The 24,955-nt window shown below is 36.3% G+C and overlaps 1 protein-coding gene across 5 annotated transcripts in view; it reads left to right on the forward strand.

Annotated features, from left to right (window-relative positions):
- Positions 1-24,141, forward strand: part of PRDM5 (PR/SET domain 5) — a 79,837-nt gene extending 55,696 nt beyond the window's left edge. For 4 of the 5 annotated variants that reach the window (XM_081959962.1, XM_081959960.1, XM_081959963.1 and 1 more), the window contains 4 exons: positions 6,172-6,257; positions 11,612-11,716; positions 20,063-20,143; positions 20,686-24,141. In XM_081959962.1, the coding sequence (XP_081816088.1) occupies positions 6,172-6,257; positions 11,612-11,716; positions 20,063-20,143; positions 20,686-20,850 (437 nt within the window). In that variant the 3' untranslated portion in view covers positions 20,851-24,141. The remainder of the gene's footprint in view (positions 1-6,171; positions 6,258-11,611; positions 11,717-20,062; positions 20,144-20,685) is intronic. The other variant, XM_081959961.1, reaches the window with a different exon arrangement.
- The last annotated feature ends 814 nt before the right edge of the window (positions 24,142-24,955 follow it).

A 24,955-nucleotide genomic window follows, 5' to 3' on the forward strand; every position in this document is an offset into this window, starting at 1 on the left:
TCTGGTTGTAAAGCCATAATCTAAGATGCTGAAATGTTTAATAGCTGAGAATTAACTTTAAAAGTTGTTAAAACTAAAATAAACCTAAATAAAATTTTTAGTATTGGTTCTGTGAGTGTGGTTGGTGAGTGTGGCGTGACTTGGTAGGCGTGGCAGAGGAAGGATACTGTAAAATCTCCATTCCATCCCCACTCCAGGGAAAGGTTACTGCAAAATCCCCATTTCCTCCCAATCAGCTGTGACTCAGGAGGCAGAGAATAGATGGGGCAGGGCCAGTCAGAAGTGGTATTTACCGGTTCTCCAAACTACTCAAAATTTCCGCTACCTGTTCTCCAGAACTGGTCAGAATCTGCTGAATACCACCTCTGATCTGGGCCTTATTTTCTGGCCCCTGTAAACATAGCGCATAAATACTACAACATGTATATCATATTTTATGCATATGTGTCGTCCTCCCCTTTTTGATACCTTCCCCACCAAATGTTCCCTTTTTGTATTTCATACTTCTTTTAAAAATAACAAAGTTGACTAAAAATAAACATAATTATGACTCAAGAAATATATAAATACACACAAACATATATACACCCACCATATGATTAATTAATTATTTAACTCTAGAATATAATTTCTGAATTGTCCAAATCTTACAATTGTGGAAAATATACAAGAATATCAGATAGCAATCTTGAAATTCAAACTATGCATCAATTAAGATTAAGGTTTTTTGCTCAGACAAATGAACTTAAATTTAATTAAAACCACCTACTTTGATAGTTGAAGCTTTCTGTTTTACAATCTAAAGCAAGTTTTTAGATTTATTATAATTAGCTACCAGCACTGTCTCTTAACTGTACAACTATATTGCTGTAGGTACAAACTTCCCTTCTGTGAGTAAAATAAAATCAGTGGGATGGGACTTTCTTGCTTTTCTTCAAGGCAGCCTATGGAAATTTGCTTCTGGGAAATGTAAAAGCTATTTCCAATTGTATAAGATTGATTCAGAGAGACAAAAGTAGAGTTTGTGGTGGTATAAAGTGTCTTTCCTTTAATAAACAGAAAAATAGCTTGCGATCCAGTCTATATTCTTTAATAGCTAAAAACAGATTAAGTCAGTTGTTTAAAACAAGGTTCTTATCTATCAACAAAGAATAAAAGAATGGGGAAGGTCTCAGAATTAGGCTGTCAGCACTCCATTGTTTCCAAACCTTTCTAAACACTTTTCTTGAAGTGCAAAAACCAAACAACATAAAAATGTCAACTGGATTAATTAAATGTTTGAGTCCAAATAGCTCCTGCAGTGTCCAAAGGATGACAGCATGGTTTAGTGACATTGGGGGTCATGAGAGATAGTGTCACGTTTCAAACAGATGTGGAATTAATAAATCAGAGCATTTGGAACAACTTGCAGACCTTGTTAAAATGCTTGCCTAAACCTTTACATTTAGAGCTAATGGGCTAAGTCAGTGGGAGGAAAGAAAGAAACAATTCATTTGGCAAGCATATTGCTATTGCTCTCCCTCCACCATCGTGTTTGTCTTTTCAAGTGGCCTTATTCCCAAAGTATTAAAATGTTTCTGAGAAGCTCCATTTGGCAATTGTTTCATGTTTACAGCATATTTATGTCTAGGTCTGTAATAAGTAACTGATGTAACACATATACCGTATGTAAATTACCCTGTTTCCACGAAAATAAGACCTCCCCGAAAATATTGCAACATAGCAGCAGCCATGAGGTGACCATGCTTGCCGCACCTTAAAAATAATAAGACCTCCCAAAAAATAAGTCCAAGCGCTTATTTCAAAATAAAATAAGACCCTGTCTTATTTTCGGGGAAACACAGTATATAGTAAAATAATTTTAATGTCATCTTCTTCAGAAAAATGTTTGACACAAAACCTGAACATTTGAGTTTTAAGAACTCCTAGAGAAGGAAAGTAGTAAAGAAAATGAATATGCAAAAAAAAAATATTTAAAACAAAACATGCCAGCTTGAATCCTTGTCACTTTTTGGTATTTTAGTCTATAGATAATAAAGCCCAAGATGATAGGTCAAAGTCTATTGACAGAGAAGGAGGAGGAAAAGGAGAAGTAGGAATGGACACATAAGTGGGAAATTTGATAAATGGTTGAAACGTTTGTCGAATGTTCCAGAAGAATACCACTGCAGAAGATTTAACAAGACCCCCCTATTTTTTTCCCAAGTGAGAGACAGAACAGGCCCCTCTAGAACTTTGAATGTGAAGAAACGAAGGAAAGCATGCTCACATAGCAATGTCAGTAACTCTGTAAAGCAGCTGTATCTTTTTTCAGAATTGTGCTGGAACTTTCTGTTGCAGCAGACTTCTGGACAGAGGACCCCTTGGTGAGGTAGTGGTGAGATACGACCGGTATGTCCCGGTACGGGCGCACCGGTGCCTGCTGGGAGCACCAGATACTGTTCCGGTATGGTGTTCCAGAGGGCCCACCCGCCCACCCGCGCTCCTTACCTTTATTTGAGCTGTTCGGGGCTTCTGTGCACGGGCACACATCGTATGGTGCCTGTGTGATGCTCCACTGAGCAGTTGGAGCGTCGTGGGCGGTAAGTATGCATGCACTCATGTGGTGGACGCCCGGCCCCATTGTACCATACCAGTTGCACCGGCATCCAGAACCCACCACTGGGTGAGGGGTACCAATAGATAGTATATACTCCAAAATAACTCAATCAAGACTAAAGTGCTAAATAGAACCAAATGAAACTGGTAATTTAATTCATTTAATTAAATTAAATGACAATAGAAGGGACAATAGAAAATCTTCTTTTTGCTAACCTAGGCTCTTAACTGTATCAGCTAATTTTATTTTATATTGCTTTGTCTTATTCTATGCGTGGCCATATTATTCTTGATTTGATTGTACTTCTGTCAAGCCATCTTGAAGAAAAACAAAGCAAAACGTCCAAATAGAAAGAACGGGATTAGGGTAGAGTTCTTCAGCTTGCCTCCAGAAGTTGTGAATGCCCCAACACTGGAAGTCTTTAAGAAGATGTTGGATAGCCATCTGTCTGAAACGGTATAGGGTTTCCTGCCTAGGCAGGGGGTTGGACTAGAAGACCTCCAAGGTCCCTTCCAACTCTACTATTGTATTGTATTGTATTATTCTTTTTTGTCTTCTTCTTTTACAAAATAGCAATAGCACTGGCAATAGCACTTAAGCTTATATACTACTTCATAGTACTTTATAGCCGTCTCTGAACGATTTACAAAGTCAGCATATTGCCCCCAACAAACTGGGTCCTCTTTGGAGGACCTTGGAAGCATTTAAGGCTGAGTCAGCCTTCAGCTGGTCAGGATAGAACTACTGGCAGTAACTCAATACTGGTTAGCATGCAGTACTGTAATACCACGACACCCCATTTTCTGTATGCCCCATCTGTCACTGCTGCGTGAATTAAATGCTTTATAACGTTAAATCAGGAGAACAACTTGTTTTTTAGTTCAAAATCTGAATGGAGTATGTGTTAGGAGTTATATACCTTCAACTCAGTAGCACCAGAAAAAAAAAAACCTAATTTTGTTCTTATTTAAAGTATTTTTTTTTATTAGCCTGGTTGTTCTCTCATTTATTTAATAATGTTTCCTGGGTAAGAACTTACAGAGGAATTCTAGAGGTCAAAGAATGTCAGGCGGAGACCTTCCTCCCCTCTATATAATGTGAATTGTGGAGAAGTCTGATAGTTCTTTTCAAAGTAACAGTCTTTTTCCAGTGTTATTTTTTTTTAATTTTTTCTTCCTTTTTATGGTAGAAACTGCAGCAAACCCAGCTTTAATGTTATTCAGTAGTAGCAGAATTCCGTTGATTTATTTTTTAAAGTTAACTGAGACACATGGATACAATTTGTTGAAGTAATTAAATTATATAGGGACACCAAGATCATTGCAATGATATTAAACAAAAGTACACAGTATGTATCTTGGCATATCTTAAATACATGTAGTTCTGAACTGGTTTGAGAGAGGAAAATAGAATGTTAGTTATCATGTTAGACTCTGGACCATGGTTGTCTAGAGTTGGCTTGTCTGAGAAGGCTTGAATGAAGAGGAATTATGTTGGGGCACATATATAATTGTTATATATAGTTAATGCATATAAATAGCAAACACCCTTTTATTAATTTGCTTGTTTATTTATATTTTTATTGTATTGTGGGACTGCATTACTAGCTGTTGAGGGTCACATTTGGTCTGTGGGCTGGACAAGAGTATACTAGAATATACTAACTTGCACCAAAAGACCTTTGCTTGTATTGACTATTTACAGATATTTACCACGTTAAAAATTCAAATTGACATATTCATTACCGCTACTGCTCCTCATGATTGTTTAATGGGTTTTAATACTATATTGTTTTTCAACCTAGGCTAGTAAATTGTTTTGATTTGGAAATCACTAAGAGATCCTTGGGAGATTCCAGGGCTCCTACTTTAAGAAACCACACTTTAAGAAACACTGACATAAACACCCTTGTGCTTGTGGCATAGTGGCTACTCAGATGTTGCTACTCACATAATATTTGAGTTGACTTAATTTGCCACTGGACAAATGGCCCAAATACCTGTTCCTATCCTTGCATCATTACGCTGTAGAACCTGAGCAGAAGTTGCGATAGATCTTCTGGCATGAAACACATCTTCACATCAGCCCAATTTAATTTATTAAGACCAATTACTTCTTGGATCACACTGTCTAGAGGTGTGTTTGCTTGTTTGTTTGTTTGCATGTATAATTCATTCATCTTTGTAGGCTGTAATTCATTCTCTCTCATCCCAATCTCTGATTTACTCATCTCATTCACCACACACAACCACAGGACTCAATTTATAATAGTTACTTTCAATTACTTAACAATTGTTCAGTTATTAAACACATAAAGAAAAAATCAAATTTATAACCTGCCTAATTATTTCTAATAAAAATAATAAAAATAAGAGTTTATAAAATGCTTTACCGGTTTACCTCCTTTGGTGAATGCGTAAGATGTAGACGGCCAGCAGCATTCTCAGAATGAAAGCAGCTGTGAAGATGTTAGGAAATAGGGTACAATTCTGGAAAAATGTCTGACTTATGGTTGAATTAATTATTATGATTTATAATATTAAGCAGAGCAATATATTTATACAGAAGTCAGTTAAAACCAGCATTATTAAAATAGTACACCCTTTGGGGAAAATGAATAGTGGGGCTAATAATTTTTTTTACTGTTTTCAAGAACATTATCATCAGATACTGGCCCTCCCATAATACTTTCATCCACCAAATAAGTAAGTTAGTTATTGTGACCTTTGTCTTATTTGTCCCATCTTTGACACAATACTGCTAGTACGAGAGGGAATATCATCTTATTCATTATTGCATGACTTTTTCATTAGTTATGTTTCTTGCATATAATATGCATTTTCATTAAGCGGATCATTAGTGCATGTTTTTAGGTTTACTTAAGATCTATGTATAGATCTATATATTTTTAATGGATGTCCATATACCATCCCAGCAAACACTGCATATCAAAAAGCAATAGCATGTGTAAAAAACCCTACAAATTGAGAACAATAAAAGACATTTAAACCAGTAAACTTGTTGCTAGAATAGGAAGTAATTATTTGTTAAGACAGAATTGTTGTCCTTTTGTTTTATTTTTCCAGGGAAGTAGCTGCATTGGTCTATTGCAGCAAACACAATTGTGGGCAACTGAACATATTTAGTGCTGCTTATGATTACATGGATAGTTTCTTCAAAGCTTGGGATTCTTCAGTCTCTGGTCTCCCGCAATGCAAAAGCTGTCCCATGAAAACCATTTCAATATGGTGCAGTTATGCAACGCAAGGTGCATATGTAAATAGTGCCAGTCAGCTGGATCTTTCCCATGCATTTGGCAGTCCACTGTTAACAAGACCTTCTTTGTGTGAACAGTGGCCCACAGAAAGATCTGTCTCTTGGAAAATGCACATGCTGTTCTACTTTGATGTTCTTTTTCTTTAGGCAACCTAAGTCCCAAGTAACAGTTTGAAAACATAACAATAACGCTGTAGCTAAGCAATTTAGGGCTTCATCGCTGCCTCTTTGGGCAATCATCTGAAAAGTCCTATGTATGCCATAAGATATTAACAGACTGATTGTACCGTTTTCAGGTGAGCGCCCTTATCAGTGTCCCTATTGTGACAAAGCTTTCAGCAAGAATGATGGATTAAAAATGCACATCCGCACCCATACAAGAGTAAGTAGGAGCATTTAATGATTTTGCCATGATCTGTCACGTTAAAAGAAAACTGGGGGAAAGAAAAAGAAAATGATGCTTCTAGGCAGATTGAGAACTGAAACATTTAAGCTGAGGATGAATTCATAAAACTGCTCCAATTGAGCGAATGTGAGATCCTTGTTTTATATAAATATGACACTGTTGAGATATCGGCATGTATTTTTTAAAAATTCAGTTTTATTATCCTGGATGTAGAATAACTATAATATTGTACTATTGTGCTTGAATTGTAAATGAAATGTACCAATTAGGTGTGTCATTTTGTTAATTAATACATATAATTTGGTGTTTCGTTTGAACAAGTGATCTATTTTCCCCAATATTTTCACTGGTTTATTGTTTCTATTTCCCAATCATTGGGAAAATGAAAGGATTTTTTTTTTTACTTTGACCAAGTAGGAACAAGCAGATAGTTTTTATGGATTTCTTGGAATAGAGACAGTCGTAATAACTGTTGAGTTTTCTAGGTTTTGAGAGCTCAATACCTATGTTTTATGCAGATGTTTCACCATGTGCCTCTACAAGGCTTCCTCAATGCAACAATTTATAAGGGCAGGTTGCATTGCGGTACTGTAGTCTGCACCACATCTGAATGTGCTGCTCGTAGTGGTAGCATTGATAGGTGATGGGAGATTTCCTGTGGAATGTCAATCAGTTGATTTGTGGGAGTCCTTTTAAAAATGAACAATTAAAAAAACCCATAGAGTTATAAATTCAATTCCTGATAGCAGGATAATTTGTTTATAAATTCTTTGAACAGTTGTCAACCTTTCAAATCTACTGTGTTTCCCCGAAACTATGACATATGCTGACAATAAGGCCATGCCATATTTTTCCTGTGGGCAAAAATATACGCACTTCCCCGATAATAAGCCCCTTGGACAACCCTCCCGTCCAACCAGGTAGAGCGCCACTCCCCAACCTAGAAATATCCCGAAGACGCCAAGCTGCAAGAGCTGGGGGGAGGGGAGCAAAGGCGCTCACATTGCTTGCTGCTTTTGGATACCGCTGGTTGGGGAGTGGCGCTATACCCAGATGGAGCAGGGGGTTGCCGGGCAGCTGCTCTCATGAGCAGCTGCCTGGCAACCTCCCTTTCCAGCCGGGCAGAGTGCCACTCACTGACCCAGTAATATCTCAAAGGCGCTAAGCCGCGTGGCGCTCTGCCCAGCTGGAAAGAGAGGTTGTGCAAGCACCTGTTCTGTCCCCAGCTCGCGTGCCTCCCAGCCTCACCATGCCCTGGCGCAGCTCTCCCTGCAGGGCCAGGGCACTGCCACCGCTACCCTGCCGCCACTGCCGCCATGCTCCAAGCATAACCGGCTTACAAACTCTGGAGATCCGCTGCCGAGTCTTCCAGCAGTGGCCGCTCTGGGACTACGCTCTATGGTGGTGGGCTGGCTGTTGGAAGACTCTGGTGGGAAATGAACAAATATAAATTTAGGAAATCAAATTCATGTCAATATGCAAACTGTAAATGAATAACAATTTGTCCTGGTATCCTACACAATCTACTATATATGTATTCAAATGTTCATACAACCATTCACAAGTGCACATACTCCCCTCTCTCATATACCATGCAATATACTTACTTTGCCATTACACACAAGATGCAGTGTTTTTTACTATGTGTAATGCCAATAATACTAGGAAATTTGATGGTGGATGGTATCTGTTAGCACCATTTGCCATGGGTTACATTTCTACATCAAATTTGAATCTTGACTGAAAATTGGGGCAGCAGCTTGAAAAGGAATTATGGCCACAACCTCCAGAAAACTTGTTTTTTCCACGTACCAAGATAAAACACAGTATGCAATTGAGCTTCTACATGATGCTATTCCAATATTGAGTCAAGAAGTAGCTCGGCACAAACTGATTTATCATATAATGGCCACTGCCAAAGTTATGTAGAGCATGAATTTTGTTTTTTAATGAACACACTGTTGCGTTTACAGTATGCTTTGCCTGCTGGACAGAAGATATCAAAATGATCAGACCACCTACCACCAGCGGACAAATGATATTAGATTAAATATGTCATCCAGAGTGCATTAGTTTAATAGCTAAATAACAATCCATGGACAAGAAAGAGAACATTTTACAATATCTTCTGACTGAAATATAGATTATGGTCACTGCTTTTAGTAATGCTGTGGGTTTAAGTCCGATATATATTTTGAGGTCTAATTTTGCAGATTAAAAATTCTGTTGGTTCTAATCTTTTTTCCCCATCTACTAAAGTAATCATTAGACTTTCCTGTCTTCCCCGCTAAAAATAAAACTCTCACCAGGATTTTTTTCTGCATCTTTCATTCCCACTAAATGTTAAAGTTCAAGGAAGGAACAATTTAGAGATATTTTGAACATTTTGGTAGCTCACTTTTTAGCTGACAATGGTGGGAAAAAACAGTCATCTCATAAATATAATATTCAGAGTCATATTTGATATAGTTTCTACTTTCCATGTGATGGTAAATAGAAATAGAATGCAGTCCTTACAGCAAATCATATATTATTAATCTAGCTAAGTATATATACTGACTGCCAGTGGTTTTTTTAGGTTTCAAAAAATAAAATTGTTTCAATCCTAATATTCTAGGGATTAAACCTGAAAATCTGCAAAGTATGTTGTAAGGAGTTTATCCCCAGACTAGCATAATGTGGTATCAGATCATAGAAGCTGTATGTTGGGCATCAGGGTAATTGTTTCAGTGCTAAGAGTACTCACGGGGAGCTTCATAACTGAAAGCTCTTAGCACCGATTGCAGATACTAACCTGTTTCAAACCAATACTACCTAAGCCGACTGGCTGTGCATAGTACCTTACCACATAACTTAATGCTTGTCTATTTCTCTGCCTTCTGCTTTCAATCCAACAGCATCAATGTTCTATGAGGATGAGCAGTCAAGATCTAGCTCAGGGAAAAAACTACAAGTGAATAAATAGGAGCAGTTAGTTATGATCCTATCATGTTCTGATTCTAGAGTGTAATTCTTCAAAGTCAGATCTGCCTATTGCTTTAACCAGCTTTCCTTCTTCCTTCAGGAACAGTTCATTTGTCATAAGCATCTCAACTATATTTTCTCCATACAGGACACTTTTGATGTGGGATACTTACATGTAAACCCATGAAGATTTAAATTTGTAATGATTCCCCGAGAAGATTATACACTATGCAAAATAAAAATTATAACTTTCTCAAAGTAAGAACAGAGGAATAAGTTTTACTTTCAGGCTTGACTTTCCCTAAACCATTCCACAGAAGAAACAAGCAGGGAAATAAAAAATAATAGTGCTATTTCTATTATTAGTTACGGGATACTGTCATGAAAATGTACATCCATAGTATAAAAAGGTTGTTATATGTTCTCTGCTATAGTAAATATGCACAAAAGATAAATATAAGCTATGGGAACAGCTTGAAAAAATACAGTTGCTGCTATTTGGATAGGCAAGATACTGAAGGAATCAAAATAAATAAAAAACTAATGTAAGGGAGGAAATGATTTAATTATTAACAGTCATTTGGAAAATTAAGGAAAAAGATTTCACAGGCATTGAAGGGCTCCTGGGCTTATAAATTACAACTTGTTTATGATATATATCTATCAAAATAGAGAAGTAATTTCCATCTTCCACAGAAAATAGTAACTACATTTATTGAATACAAAGACATAAAAATAGATTATGGATAGCTGTCCTTGTCAATATATTTATCGAATTTATACACTGCCCATCTCACCTTAGTGACCCTGGAGGTTTACAAATTTTTAAAAAATGGCAATGTAAAAAAAAATTAAAAACAGAGTTAAAAACAGTGTTAGAATAAAGTTAAAATTAGAGAGAAGAAATTTAAAGGTTGAGAAGTTAAAGAGGTGCGTGAAGTGTTCTCAAGCAATCAACCATCCTAGGATTGCATATCACTCTTAGATCCCCTTATCTTGGGACTGCCAAATGGGCAGGGGTTGGAAAGGAACACCCTTTGTTGAAGGCTTGGATGTCGAACCCGGGCTGTCATTTTTCCAGCGTCTTTCACTGCCAAGCCATCATGCCTGTATTTACAAGAGTAAGCTACTGATAATGCACTCTGCAGTCATTATTTTATTCAAGGACTTTCTCCTACAAATGTTATTTCTTTTGACCTGGTAAATCATTATTGAGAATAAACCTAACACCATCTTTGAATGACAGCACAAGAACCCCAAATTAAATATTTGTGATGATCAGCAATTACATAGCTATGATTTCCTATACAATTATTTATATGTATTCATTTTCTGATATGGAATTATTTTGGTTTATTTCCAACTTTCCACTGAACATCACATGCATATGGTAAAATGAATTTTTGGATGGCTTATAAAGAATGTGGTTTTCATAAAATACAATTGTAAAACAAATTAAGGGTGTGTTGTGAATTCCTGTTTTTCATATGCTGAGACATATACAGTACTTCTGTGAAAATTACAGGAGGCTGACATGGAATATTTTTCCAATTCATAGTCACACACAAAAGAACTCACTGACGGAAAGATTTAAAAGGCAGGAGCCACAAGTTTCCTGACTAAGAGCCCTATTTTGTTTGTTCATTAAAATAAAATAAATACTTTAAACACACAAACGTGGATAAACATTTCACAGGAAGGCTGACCAGGCAAAGGAGTTCCAATCGCAAGACTCATTGGAGATCACAGGGGGGTAATTTTCATGCTCTGTGTATGAATCGTTCTTTTTATTGTGTACTTAATGAACTTAAACCAGCATTAGACATCATGGAGTGATTTTTCTCCATGATATTTCAGTTATTATTTGCACAAGGGTATCTGCAGTCTGAAAGACTTTCCACAATTCCTTTTCCCTATGTACAAGCACTGATATTTGCCTTTTAAAATATGTATTTGAGGAAAGTATTTATGGTTCTTAGTCTTATGGCTAAGAAGATTAAAAATGGCTTTGATCAAAATGTCTCTGTAATATGTTGTAAATCAAGCTTCCTAAGATGTCATATTATTTAGTTGTTTTGTAGCAGGGGTTATGAAAAACAGACACAGATCCTTCCCCTCAAAAACACTGCTTCTAAAAGGCTGAGAAAAATAATACCTCTATATTAAAGCGGAAGGTAGCAGCCCACAATTTCCCCCACCCACTTTCAGTTCATCTTTCAAGAATTACTTTAACTAGCTTTGTTCTGACATATGTCTCTTGGAGCTGAGATATAAAGATGCATGGTCCTGTGTGAAACCCTGCTCTGTTAACAGCTTGTGTTCTTCATTGGCTCACTCCCACTCCATCTCTTGTTCCTGTGTTACAGGAAAAGCCATACCAATGCTCTGAGTGCAACAAGGCTTTCAGTCAGAAACGTGGCCTGGATGAACACATGAGGACCCACACAGGAGAGAAGCCCTTCCAATGTGATGTGGGTTAAGTGTCCTTTTGATATACTTATGTTTAATTTACAATTGAAACCCAAAGTTGGGGATCCTAAACATACTGACTTCTTAGTTTTAAAACAGGAGTCTTCAACCTTGGCAACTTTAAGCCTGGCGGACTTCAACTTCTAGAATTCTGGGAGTTGAAGTCCTCCAGGTTTAAAGATGCCAAGGTTGGAGACCCCTGTTGTAAAGCATTAGGATTTTCTTCTGCTATTTACTTCACTGCAACTGCAGCCTTTGCTATTGTTCCATAAACTGATTTTGCAGTCCTTCTTTGATCATTAAGAGGTTAATTATGTTAGCTCAAGGTTTGTTTTTGTTATGCTGTGGACAGTCTGCTACATACAGTATACTTATTTTATGGCAATCTTCCCTAAAATATTGTTTGCACCATAGTAAATGGAATGTGGATAGTTTAGTTTATTTGAAACAGATCTCACTTTGTATTGAATATAAGTTGCAGCGTAAGAGTTGGGTGAATCTGAACAGAAAATTATTATTTTTGCAATAGATATGAAATACGTATATAGTGTTTGCCCATTCTTGTGTTTGCCCATTCAGAATATTTATTGGTTCTTGTTGATCTGGCTCCCAGGTAAGTGTGCACAGGGCTGGACTTGTATAACTTATTTCAAAGAACTTGAACAGCTATATCTAACTCTACTCTTATCAGCTCTTTTATCAGAGATTTTTAAATATTTTAAAACTTGAATAGAAATTCTTTCTTTTTCAAATAAAAATTCATATTATTACCATATCTTTTGTGTGTGTGTGCGTGCGTGTGTGCGTGCGTATGTGTGTGCGTGCGCGCACGCATACTGTTTTATTATCTTGGAGCATTTTTAATGGATAATCTTTTGTAGCAAAAAATAACAGTATTCTTTGATGTTTTACAGCTGTTGTGATCGACCACTTTATTAGGATAATAGCTAGGTGATAGATAGATAGATAGATAGATAGATAGATAGATAGATAGATAGATAGATAGATAGATAGATAGATAGATAGATAGATGATAGATAGATAGATAGATAGATAGATAGATAATAGACTTAGTTCTTAATCTTAGTGTTATTTAAAAAACAAAATGAGTACAAGCCAGCCCCTCCTTAATTACAGCACCAATACAGATGTATGCATTTATAAAAATAAATCAATTTTCAACATTTTCTTGAAATGTAGATGGTTTCCTTCTACATCCTGTTCAGTTCTTACTTCCTGTGGAAACCATTTTTCCTTTCTCAAAAGCACTATTCAGAGCATGAAAGGTACATACATTTTATACCATTAATTTGGCTCATTACCTTGTCTGCCCTTTTATATTAGAATAGAGCTGAAAAACTGGGTCTCAGGTCAATCAAAATCTTGCACACAGGTTAAAGAAAGTCACTGCAAAGCACTGTAGCCCACATGCTTTTACTAACATTATTATTCATTATAAATAAAGCTCCATGCAATACTCTATCAAAGAAAATATTTTGAACCTTTATTCCCACAACATATTTAAGGGGGTCAAGAAAGGGATGGTAAGCATCTTAGAGAAACTTCAAGGAGGTATTGGGCTCAGTTGGGTACTTTGAAAATACTAGCTTTAATCTAAAGAGGCTAATCCCATAGAGAGTTAAATTAACTTCATTCAGGGAGTGGCTGACGATGGGGTTTACAAACCTTTTTCCAAATATGAGGCATCTGCAGAGTCTCCTGCTTTTATCAAAACAATGAAATAATATTATGATCTATTACTTTTACATTATATCTGCATAGGACATCACAATGCATATGTGAAGTAGTGGAATTTACACTCTCCATCTCTGGGTTCAATTTCAACATTCTCTTAAACATCCCACCCCACCCCCCAACAGATGCTTCTGGCCAAATCAGTGCAAATGGTCTATTATTAATGTAAGGGTGTCAAGCTCAAGGCCCGGGGCCTGGATCCGAACTGTGGGGTGCTTAGATATGGCCCACAGGGCCACTCTGGAAACAGCAAAGGATTGGCTGGTGGTTCCTCTGCCAGCGAAAATGGAGCTCAGGAGAACTTTGTGCAGCCCTCCCGAGCTCTGTTTTCATTGGCAGAGGGTTGCAGAGGCCGTCAAAGTCAAAAACGCTGCGGGAACCCATTTTCACTGGCAGAGCGCCACCACAGGCACCCCCGACACTAATTATGTCGAACTGGTCACGCTCACCCCAGCCACCCTGGACCCCTGAAGTCAAACCCAACCCTGATGTGGCCCTCAATGAAATATAGTTTGACACCCCCGCCTTAAGGTAATGACCAAGAATCAATATATTTCACAGTAGTTAATCTTTCAAATATAAATAATAATTCAGAGACCAACCAGTCATAATTCGTGCTTTCCAGACTTCATTCTCATTAAAGCTGATACCCAGCAAGGAAACTACAATTGAAATATTGATCAACTGCACTGATACTTTATTTAATGACAATAAAATACCAGTCCATAAAGTATAATGAGGGTAGAACAAGAAGCAATGGGTGGAAACTAATCAAGGAGAGAAGCAACTTAGAACTGAGGAGAAATTTCCTGACAGTGAGAACAATTAATCAGTGGTACAGCTTGCCTCCAGAAGTTGTGAATGCCCCAACACTGGAAGTCTTTAAGAAGATGTTGGATAGCCATCTGTCTGAAATGGTATAGGGTTTCCTGCCTAGGCATGGGGTTGGACTAGAAGACCTCCAAGGTCCCTTCCAACTCTACTATTGTATTGTATTGTATTGTATTGTATTGTATAATAGGCATTTGGTTTGCTCTTTTGGAATGAGCTGGTTTATAAACCTTCATTTTCGGATTATTTGTAAAACCTATTTTTCCCTAAGCAATTTTTGTAAAGGCTAGTGTCCATAATTACATGAATGAAGTCTGTAAACATGCCAGGGATATATATTTTGAAAAATGTTTGCATCATGTATTGGTTTTTTTAAACCTTGTTTTCTTCAGGTTGAGCAGGAAATTACTGTCAAGCTGTGTCCATGAAAAAGCCTTGTAAAAAGGCCTTTACTAGAAAGCAGAATTTTAGAAGATATTTGAACATACTGTATTTCTCATTTCCCCTCCTTTCTTTGAATAATCTAAGGATAATGTAATTCTATTATTTCGTAAATCCAATTATGGATTGGATTTAACTAGATTACTCAATGTTTTAGGCCCATGATGTGCCTGATATTTTGTGGAAGTCATAATAATAATACTGACACAAACCCAAAGTGAAGAAAACTAGTCTTTTTTTAAAAAAGGGGTTAGGCTTGTTATGCATATACAAGAGTCAGCTTACAAATAGCTTTTCAAAACTATATAATGTTATTGAGCATTTTAAAAAGAAGAGTAAAAGTTAATACAAACTAAAATAACATAGAAAGAGTAGAATAAAAATAGGAAAGGTAGAATAAAAATAGGAAAGAAAGAAATAAGATATAAAGAAGTGGCTTCTATTCTTTCTTACATCAGTAGCAATATAGGAAGATATTGGAAGTGTATGACCATTTTATTGACATTGGCAAAGGCATCATTTCATTTTGTCCAGGAAATGGCAACAGTAAGCCTCACCTGAATTTTATTAAGAAAACCACATGAATAGACAACACAAGAAGCTTGCTAATATGGTGCTCAATTATGAGTCCTTCATATTGGCTGACACTCAACATGTACTCAGGAATAGCAGAGGAATTTTTGGAATACTAATGACATTAATAGATTAAACCCTTAGGGACATCTGGTTGTTATCTTGCATGAAAATAAAATACAACGGTGCAAAGACAGAATTATAGTGGATACATGGAACATAGAAAGCGTGAGTATGGGCAAACTCAATACAATGAATGAGTAAAAGAATCGACATCTTAGTTATTCATGAGTTGAAATGTACTGAAAATGATGCAGGAAAAGGCAAAGTTAATGAGTTTTATGATGAAGTTCAAATGAAGTCTACGTGTAAAGAAGATGAGCTACTTATTTTTGGAGATTAGAATGCTGAAGTTGGAAACATTAAAAAAGAAAACATAGTTGGAGTGGGGGGTCTAGGGAAACCAAAATGAAGCAGAATAATCCCTTATTTTTTGTTAATCCAATGATTGCTTCATTTCCAAACAATCATTCATTGACCAAAACAATATATCCATTCATATACACAACCCGATAGAGTACACAGATAGCAAATTAACTAAATTTTCGGTATAATTAGTGGAAGATTTCAGTCATAACAATAAAGACATGGCCAAAGGCTATGTCAGCCCTGCAAAATAAACCAAAACAGGAAACTAGCTTCACAGAAAGATCAGAACTATATTTTACTGAGAGGCTATAGTAGTAGAATCTTGTAAGCTTATCCCTGGTTCTCCTCCCCACCTCTTATATCCCATGGAATCAGGGGAAGCCAGGCCATTTCTCATATTTTTTCCCTTTATATTTAATATATTTTCAGCATCTGTTTTTTCCCCCCCTACTGGCTTCAAGATGTCTTCTCTGAGGTTTTCTCTGACCCCTCTCTATGGTTCCGTACAGACTGGCTGTGGAACAGATCAGAAACTGTTCATGTTCAAGTTTCAAGTTAAGCTAAAGCAAAAATAGAAAGCAAACCATTTTTTTTGCAATATGATCTTGAGGATATATGCACTGTTTTCAATGAAAATATCAGGAATCACTTTCTGAGAGATGCCTGGTATTGTTGGAGTTTGGTGGGTTTTTTGCAGACATTTCATTACCAAACCAGGTAACATGATCAGTGCTAGAAGGGGGTAAGATTTGCTCTTATTTTTATATACCAGTGACTTGCCCTGTCAGTGTGAGTGGGAATGTCCTTGGTGGCTCCTTGGTGGTTTTTTTAATGGTTAGCTTGTTTGTCTTTGTTGGTAGTTTCTTGATTGAGTGGAAACTGTAGAAATTATAAAGAAGAAAAGAAAAGACAAAATGACAAAGATCCCAGGAATGAATATAACAAAGCATTTCAGAGAGCTGTTAGAGCAAGAAGCAGTATCATCAAAACTGTTGGCCTGTGATGCATTGTTTCACCCAATGTAATGTTAAAAACATGCATTGTTTCACCCAACGTAAGGTTACTTTTTAGTAGTAAAAATATTTTACGGAGTCTTTATGCTGCTTTTTTGTTTTGTTTTAACCGTGGCAAAGTTTATTTATTTGCAGGCTTTTGAAATGTTACAATCATAATATATTAAGAAGAATTTATCACTCAATAAGGAATAGGTGCCTCTGCAAAGAGTTTATTCTTTGTGTTTTGAAAAGATAAAGAATTGTTGTTAAACTGTCATCACTGAGTGATTGAAAGTCATTAAAAACTGCTTACTTGTAGCAGAATTTGCCACATAGCCCATCTGTTGAATGGCACTCTTAAAAATGATTTCCAGTAAAATAAATGAGGCATCTGTGATGTTCATGCATACATGTATATGCAAAAATGATTGTCTGTAGTATTTCTGAAGTTTGTATATTTATGTATATTGTAGGAGTTACATTTCATGATTTTAATGAAAGAAAAATTTAACAGTTTCCATTTAGGTGTTTAATCAGTATGGTTCACATGGTACATTTGACTATATTAAGAATATCAACAGTGGGAAGATAACACATTCTTAATATTTGACAGATTAATATATGTCCTTTTTCTGAATCTATACATAGCTGAAGGCAATATATATTGGTCTGTCATCTATCATTGAATTAATTTTTTAAGCATTAGATTTTTCCCATGCCATGTAGCATATCTCTATATCAAGGGATCTCCAACCTTTTTGGTTTTGAGCGGATACTTCAACCTCTTCCCATGTGATATTTGGAGTCTTTTAAGTCTTCTATGAATGCTCTTCACCATGTATTTTAACGGCATTCTTTTGGTCCTTTGGCATCTGGGGGGGTTCCATCTGATTGCCATCTTGGGGTTTCGATTGTTCTCCATGCAGAGATTATGATGTGTGAGTTGGAGTCTTCTGCATGTGGCAATGTTATGTAATCTGCAGGAGAAACTCTTGGAGAACTTACTCATTAGCAATTTGGACAAAATAGTGAACTTTAGGATTTGGTGAAGGTATCTTCATTGGAAGACATCAAGTCTCTTCCAAGTCTCACTGGTATAAATGACTGTTAGGATCAGAATAGAAGCAAGCAAATGGGAGTCTAAGTTTCAGTGATATAGATGATGAGGATAAGATTTTATTCATGGCTATCAATCTGTCCCTGTACTTCTTCAAACTTTTGGCTTTTTGGACCGGCAAGGGGGGGGGGAGAGGGGATGGTTCTGCATGTGTGGCAGGTAAGCATGCAAAAGCATTCATTTGTGTAAGCAGCGGGCATGCTCACTTGCCGCTCACACAAATGGACTTCTGGAGCACTTCTATGGCCCAGTTCCGAAAGGCTCAAGGCCTAGTAGTGGATTGTGGCCTGGGGTTGGGGACCCCCGAGCTACAGAATCAGTAAGAAAAATCCATTGAACTAAGGAATACAATAATTGCTTTTGGCTAATGAAATCACATCTGTATTTGTATTTATGTTTCAGACATAGAACAGCAAATTACATTATGCAAAATTGTAATTATGCATTGAAGAACTGCCTTAATATTCATGCATTTATTTTAATACAGGCAGTCCTTCATTTACAACCACAATTAGACCCGTAATTATGGTTGTAAGTGATTGTGGTCATTAAGCAAGGCATCCACCTGATTGCCTTGCTCAATGACCACAGTCCTGGTTCTATTTGTTTGAGTATTAAGTGATCATCTAAATCATTAAGGTGAGCATGGGGTACCTCAGAGGATGCCGGAGGTCCTGAGAAGTCTGGTGTAGGCTCAGGCGCTCACTGCAACATGTCTGAGGTATCCTTTGCATAGCTTGTTTTTCACTGGCTCCCACATTTGGGGGTCTCCTCCACAAACTATCATGCCTTTTCTACTGGCCTATTCCAAATATTGCTTTTTCAAAAGAGCACCCAGCAAATGTAACATGCAGCCTTCCAGCAGAAGCCATCTTGAGCCATTCTGGTAGTGGACACTGTTCTCACAATCTCTTAGAGGAAAGATTGTGAGAGATTGTGAGAATGATATATACCTCCACAATGGTCTAAGACAGTGTCTATGAATCATATTGGTTGATTTTCTTTTGGAAAGGTGACTTCCAAAAATTGCCTTTTTGGGGGAAAAAATCAGGTCATGCACCATGAGGCCTTTCTATACAGAAGCTGTTTCTTTCTATCCTGGAAGTGGGCACCATTTTGTATAGGGCAGGGGTGTCCAAACTTGGCAACTTTAAGACTTGTGGACTTCAACTCCCAGAATTCCCCAGGCTGGGGAATTCTGGGAGTTGAAGTCCACAAGTCTTAAAGTTGCCAAGTTTGGACACCCCTGGTATAGGGAGACTGTGCAGCACCATTGGCTGATTCTCTTTCATAACAACAATCTTTGGAAAAAGTAAGTGAAGCAAAGCAAGACAGGGCAGAGAGGAGGTTCAAGGGTGTGTATCTTAGCTGGTTTGAAGAAGGCCCAAGTCCTCTGAGGATCCATCTAGGCATGAATTACGTAACCCTAACCCTGACCCTAGAGACCCAGAGGGGCAGATTGGAGGGGCCAGTGGGGCCAGTTACAGTGTCTCTGTCGTCAGCCAAGCATTTGAATTGTGAACATGTGATTGTGGAGGCATTGCAATGACCATAAACACATGTAGGTTTTCTTTCATTCAACACCATCATATTTTGAATAGTCGCTGAATGAATAGCCATAAGTTGAGGACTACCTGTGCGCTAGAACAAGTGCCTCTCTTTTACAGCTTTGGGGGCACAATTTTCTAGAATCTATACCTTGGCATATAGTGTTATGTACAAGGTTTTTTTTATTTTTTTTAAACCAAGTTCTTAATTTTAGGTTCAGTCAATATGTTAATAGTGCTCCTACCTCACTACTTCTATATCATGTGAAAATCTTTTTAATCTCAAAAGATAGTAGGATAAAGCATGGAATTAAACTCATTAAGCCATAGAATCACCATGATTAATTGAACGAGTTATTTTCATGCTTGAAAGTTTCCCAGATCAGTTCTTGATTGTGAATGGGACTTCGTTATCCAGAATGATCACAAACTGGCACACAAGATGGATTTGTGCGAAGGTCCTTCAGCGTGGTTGCTTCCTGCTCATTTAGGCAGGTACTGAGAGTCCAAGAAGTTCCCCCAAATGCATTCCCAAAGAAGTGTTCTCCCAACCAGAACTAAAAAGTAGAAAATGCTTTATCCAGGAGCCCCATCTCCCCAAAGCCACAGGCACGTGGTCTTGCTGGGGTTAAACCACAGCTTGTTTTTTTTCTCATCCAGCCTCTGAAAACCTTCAGATGGAAAGGCAAGAACTTGATGGCCACTTCAAAATCAAGTTATGTTTATAGTCTATATTTTCAGGTCAGAAAAATGTTTCCTTCCTTATTTAGAAATGGGAACAGACATCTATCTTCAGTTCCTTCCATGAAATTCTTGGTTAACATCAATGAACATGTGAATTACTAGCTGCAAGGCTTCAGTAAAACAGGTTTCCTTTTCCAGAAATTTATAAAACCAGATTAATTTAGAATATGTTTGTAATTACAGACTCCTTGTTTTTTCTGTGTTGTGTTTCAGTGGTTATTTTTTATTTATTTTTTTGAATGGTAATTGTTCATTTTTATTGTATGTATATTTTTTTGATTGCCTTGTATAATGTAATTAATTAAATCAAATGTATTTGTAAAAGTTGCAGTTTGTATCAGTTTAGCTAGCAATCCTTAGATGATTATGGGAAATAAAACAATTTAAAATATCTCAATTTCACAAATGACATAGAAGATGATTGTTTGGTTTATTCAAGATTATTCATAATATTCGGTGCTAGGAGACCTTTATATGAGTTGTTTTGGGCAATTAATGACTTTGCTTTTCACTTTTTTTTTCCCGCCCCTGCATTTTAGGTTTGCGATTTGTCATTCAGCCTCAAGAAAATGCTGATCCGGCACAAGCTAACTCACAATCCCAATCGGCCTATGGCTGAATGCCAGCTATGCCACAAAAAGTTTACAAGAAATGACTACCTCAAAGTACACATGGAAAATGTCCATGGGGAAACTGACAGCTAATTTTGGCTTAAACGAGAAAGTGTGTAGTGTTTCCATTGGATGCTTCTAACTCCAGAGTTCAGTCAGATGAGTAAATACACAATATAGACTGTATATTTTAAAAAGTGTTTATATAGACAATTCTTTTCTTGGGTTTTCTATTCAAAGTAAAAGTGTTATATGATCAGTGAGGTGGGAATGAAAATAATTCATGTCATGGTGAATCAAAACATTATTTTTAATTGGGAAGTTTATTACTGAAATATGTTATAATCCTGTCATAATTAATATTTTTCTCTATTTCCATATAGTAAAACTTTAATTCAGTCATACTTTTTAGCATGACATGGTTTTGGAAAGAGGACAGAAAACTTGAGGTTAGGACAGATCTGGTCAAATTCATACCTGTTAGAAAATTTGTTAGCACTGCTCTATTTGCTCGCCTACTTTCCTAGAAGGGGAAGATTGTGATAAACAAAAATCAGAAACTGTATTTATAGATGCCCCATTTGAAGCACCTGCAAACCATTATCTCTTTGGCCACTTAGTATTCATACCAAAGATTAAAATTACAAGATTGATCCTGATCAACCAGATTGAGATACAGTATCTCCAGGGTTGGCTGCTGTTTTTTTGTTCATGCTTTAGTGTGTTTAAGGGAACCAGGACACAAGACACAGATTTAAGTTATTTGTACTGATTCTGGTATAAAATCACTGGAAAATCCTAAACTAGTTTTTCTCAATTTGGCACTCAAACTTGTGTGATTAAAGTAGGTAATGTTCTTGGCTATGAATGCTGGGAATTGTAGCCTAATACCTCAGAAAATTCAGATTAAGAATGATTTTTCTAAAACATTTCCTCATTAGAATTATTCCTGTTCAGAAGTTTTAAATGTCCTGGACTGATTGACTCTGTAGACATTTCAGAAGTATAAAAAACTGGAGCTGTTTTATGAAATTTGAAATTTTCAAAATTTCAAAATTTCACTTTGGGCATTCGGTGCAAATGTACTATTAGTGTGAAATTCTTTAGAGCAGACACATATATTTCAGGAAAGGGATAGATATACAGTCCTGGAAAAAGATGCAGCTGCTTTAAATAGTTGAAGACAACATTTGTGCCACCAAACACTGTGAAGCACTTTTTGGGTACTGTTGCTGAAGCATTGCGTAGCTCTGATAGAGAACATATTGTATTCTGTGCAATTGTTGAGCTGATTTCACAATGCAGGAAATTCTTAAGCTTAATAAGTTAAAATTGTGATTAGGATTTTATTCAACTAGTCAGCATGATTTTTCAAGCAACACTTGCTCTTACTTAAAATATGTTAATGAACTCAGAATTTATATCAAAATTAGAATCTATTTCAAACATTTCTCTATTATCATAGCATTCCTTGGGAGACTTACAATCTTCACTGTTTGAATGTGATTAAAATTACAGCATTGGTTGCTCCTGGAAAAGGCAAAACAGAAGCAGTCCCTAAGAATGATTTGTTGCTAAAGTGTTTAAAGGTGTTAAAATACAGCATTAGTACTAATACAATATTTGTAAATGTTAAACAAAATGAAAAGTTAATCTCAGAATAATATAGAATTATATTGCTAGGATTTTTTTTTAGTCTAAAGGAATTTGTGCAGTTTCAAATAAGGCTTTTGAAATAAATCTCTCATACCTGTAAAAAAAACCACCCTTACTATATTATGAAGACTAAAAGTGAGTTAAGAATAATTTGTTAACTTTATTACTTTTTCAGCAAGCAGCTTCTCTTAATTATTAGAGTAATTTCTTGAATTCTCATCTGTGGATAAGAATGTAGAGTTTGCATGAAAAGGTGATTCATGACTGAAAATAAAAGGTACCAACCTATATTCTCTAAAGCAGGGGTGTCAAAATCATGGCTTGCGGGCTGGATGCATCATATGCTGGCCACGCCAATGTCTGGCTTTTTTTTAGGGAGGTAGAAGTCATGATATGTTACATAGCAACACTGTGATGACGTGAGTTTGACACCCCTGCTCTAAAGAAAACCTGTTTTTGGAAAATTAAATTCTTTACGTAATACATAATATAACCCATGTGCTTTCTTCCATACATATATTTTATGTCTTAACAGCCCCCGTGTCTGGCTATAGCAAATCTTATATTTAATTCCATACCAAAAAAAAATCTGTATTAACATCCACATTTAATCTGATGCAGAATAAACATTTCCCCCCATACTTGTTCTGAAACATTTCACTCTCCCTGACTCTAAATAATTATTTCAGAATGGAACTGCTACTCCAAACTGTCTCCTGAAACATTGATATTAAATTATTTCTTAAAGGCTTACTTCAAAACCTAATCTGAAATACCCCAAAGCAGTGAAATACAGCAATTTGCCCACAAATTCTGATGCATATCTTCTAATTCCTATAAACATTTCCAGAACTAAACTCTAATGAAAACAGAACAATTCTCTATTTAATCTCCATAATAAAGTAATTATTAGATGCATTGGTTGTAGCATTAAGTCTCATTTGGCTGTTATTATTGTTGTAATTGGTAATTTGCTTTCCATAAATGGGCATTGATGTGTCATCTAGGCTCTTTAGGGAAAATATTTGATTTGGAAAATGAACTGGAATTTGGATTTTTAGAGGGAGAAAGAAAAGAAAATAGGTCTATTTTAAGATGAGTAATTCACATAGACTTGTTTATAGATATATATTTAACTTTATATAATGCATATATTCTAAATTTCTCAGAATTTTCAAGAGTTACAAGATTACCTTAATTATGAGGTGAACCCAAGACAATAAGGTGAACTGAAGTGTGTTGTATTGATGAAAAACGTGACAGACATTGTCTGTGCTGCTTTTCTTGCTTGGTTCTTTCATCTCTTCTTGTACCAATTATGTGTCCTAAAGATTTAATGTTATTAGCTGATATTTTCACTGAAGAATCTCTGTTCAGAACCTTCATACCAAAAACTGTAATTAATAAGTGTGCTTTAGATATAGATACATATGTATGAACAGTGCTAGTTCCTGAATAGAGGAGCCACTATTGTTTCCTGATTTCTGACTCCATCATAATCTGGATAAAATTATATATGGCATTATTTCAGGACAATCCCTTTCAGTCAAGGTTCTGGCTCTAGAACATATACCTTAATGCTATTATCCATAATTTCTTACTGAAGTGTTCTATTTATTCTTCTCTGTGCATGATGGAGGAGTTTATCAATGAATTGTTGTACTTATTCATCCAATTATATGGAATGACTGAGCTTTTTCTGTAAGTGAAGTACACCAATACAAAATGGACCAAATATATATTAAAGATACTCTTTATACATAGAAGTACCATTCCCTGCTTTTTCAGCCCAGCTTTGAGATCTTCAGGAATGAACATTCAACTGATAGTTGCTTTTACCAGCACACATGGGATTACTCCTTTGAAAAACTGATAGCAACTGACTTGATTGAATAATTTCATTTGAATTTAGCAGATATCACCTGTCACTGTGTCAGTAATAAGTCAATTACTTGGCTTTGTGGCTTTGAAACAAATAAAGCCAACTGGATTGTTCAATTATAAGGAACAGAAAGGAAGGAATTATGGTCTGTAACATTTTTAAAAAAAATACCCCTAAAGAAGAGTGTGAGTCCATGTTGTTTTGAGTGAGCATCAGCAAATATTTTAAAACAGCCCAATGAAAAGATACTCCCAAGAATTCTGTGGAGCAGTAGTAGACAATGAAGTCATGCTGTTTCCGAAGAATATTGTTCAGAGAATAAAAAAGAAAACATAAACCAAAACTTCATGTTTATAAGCCCCACCCACACCTTAACATTTGCTTTTCTATTCCTAACTAATTTTCTCAATCATGTTTATACTATTCAAAACATTTTAAAACTCTGGAATGAATTGTTTTTTCCCGCTATAGTTTATGGCTTTGATCCTCAATGAATTCTCAAGGGATTAAACCATTCTGAAGTCAGTGGTGAAGTGCTCATAACATTTTGAAGGCAAGCTACCCATGATTCGCAAGACACAAGAGTTTTCCACTTTTGACTCTACTGATGATATACTTGGATATCAGATGAAGTTAATGGTTTGGCTCAGTATTAAACTG

The sequence above is a fragment of the Natrix helvetica genome (genome assembly GCF_964273705.1).
Source record: "Natrix helvetica genome assembly, chromosome: 7".
In the NCBI taxonomy this organism is placed as follows: domain Eukaryota; kingdom Metazoa; phylum Chordata; class Lepidosauria; order Squamata; family Natricidae; genus Natrix; species Natrix helvetica.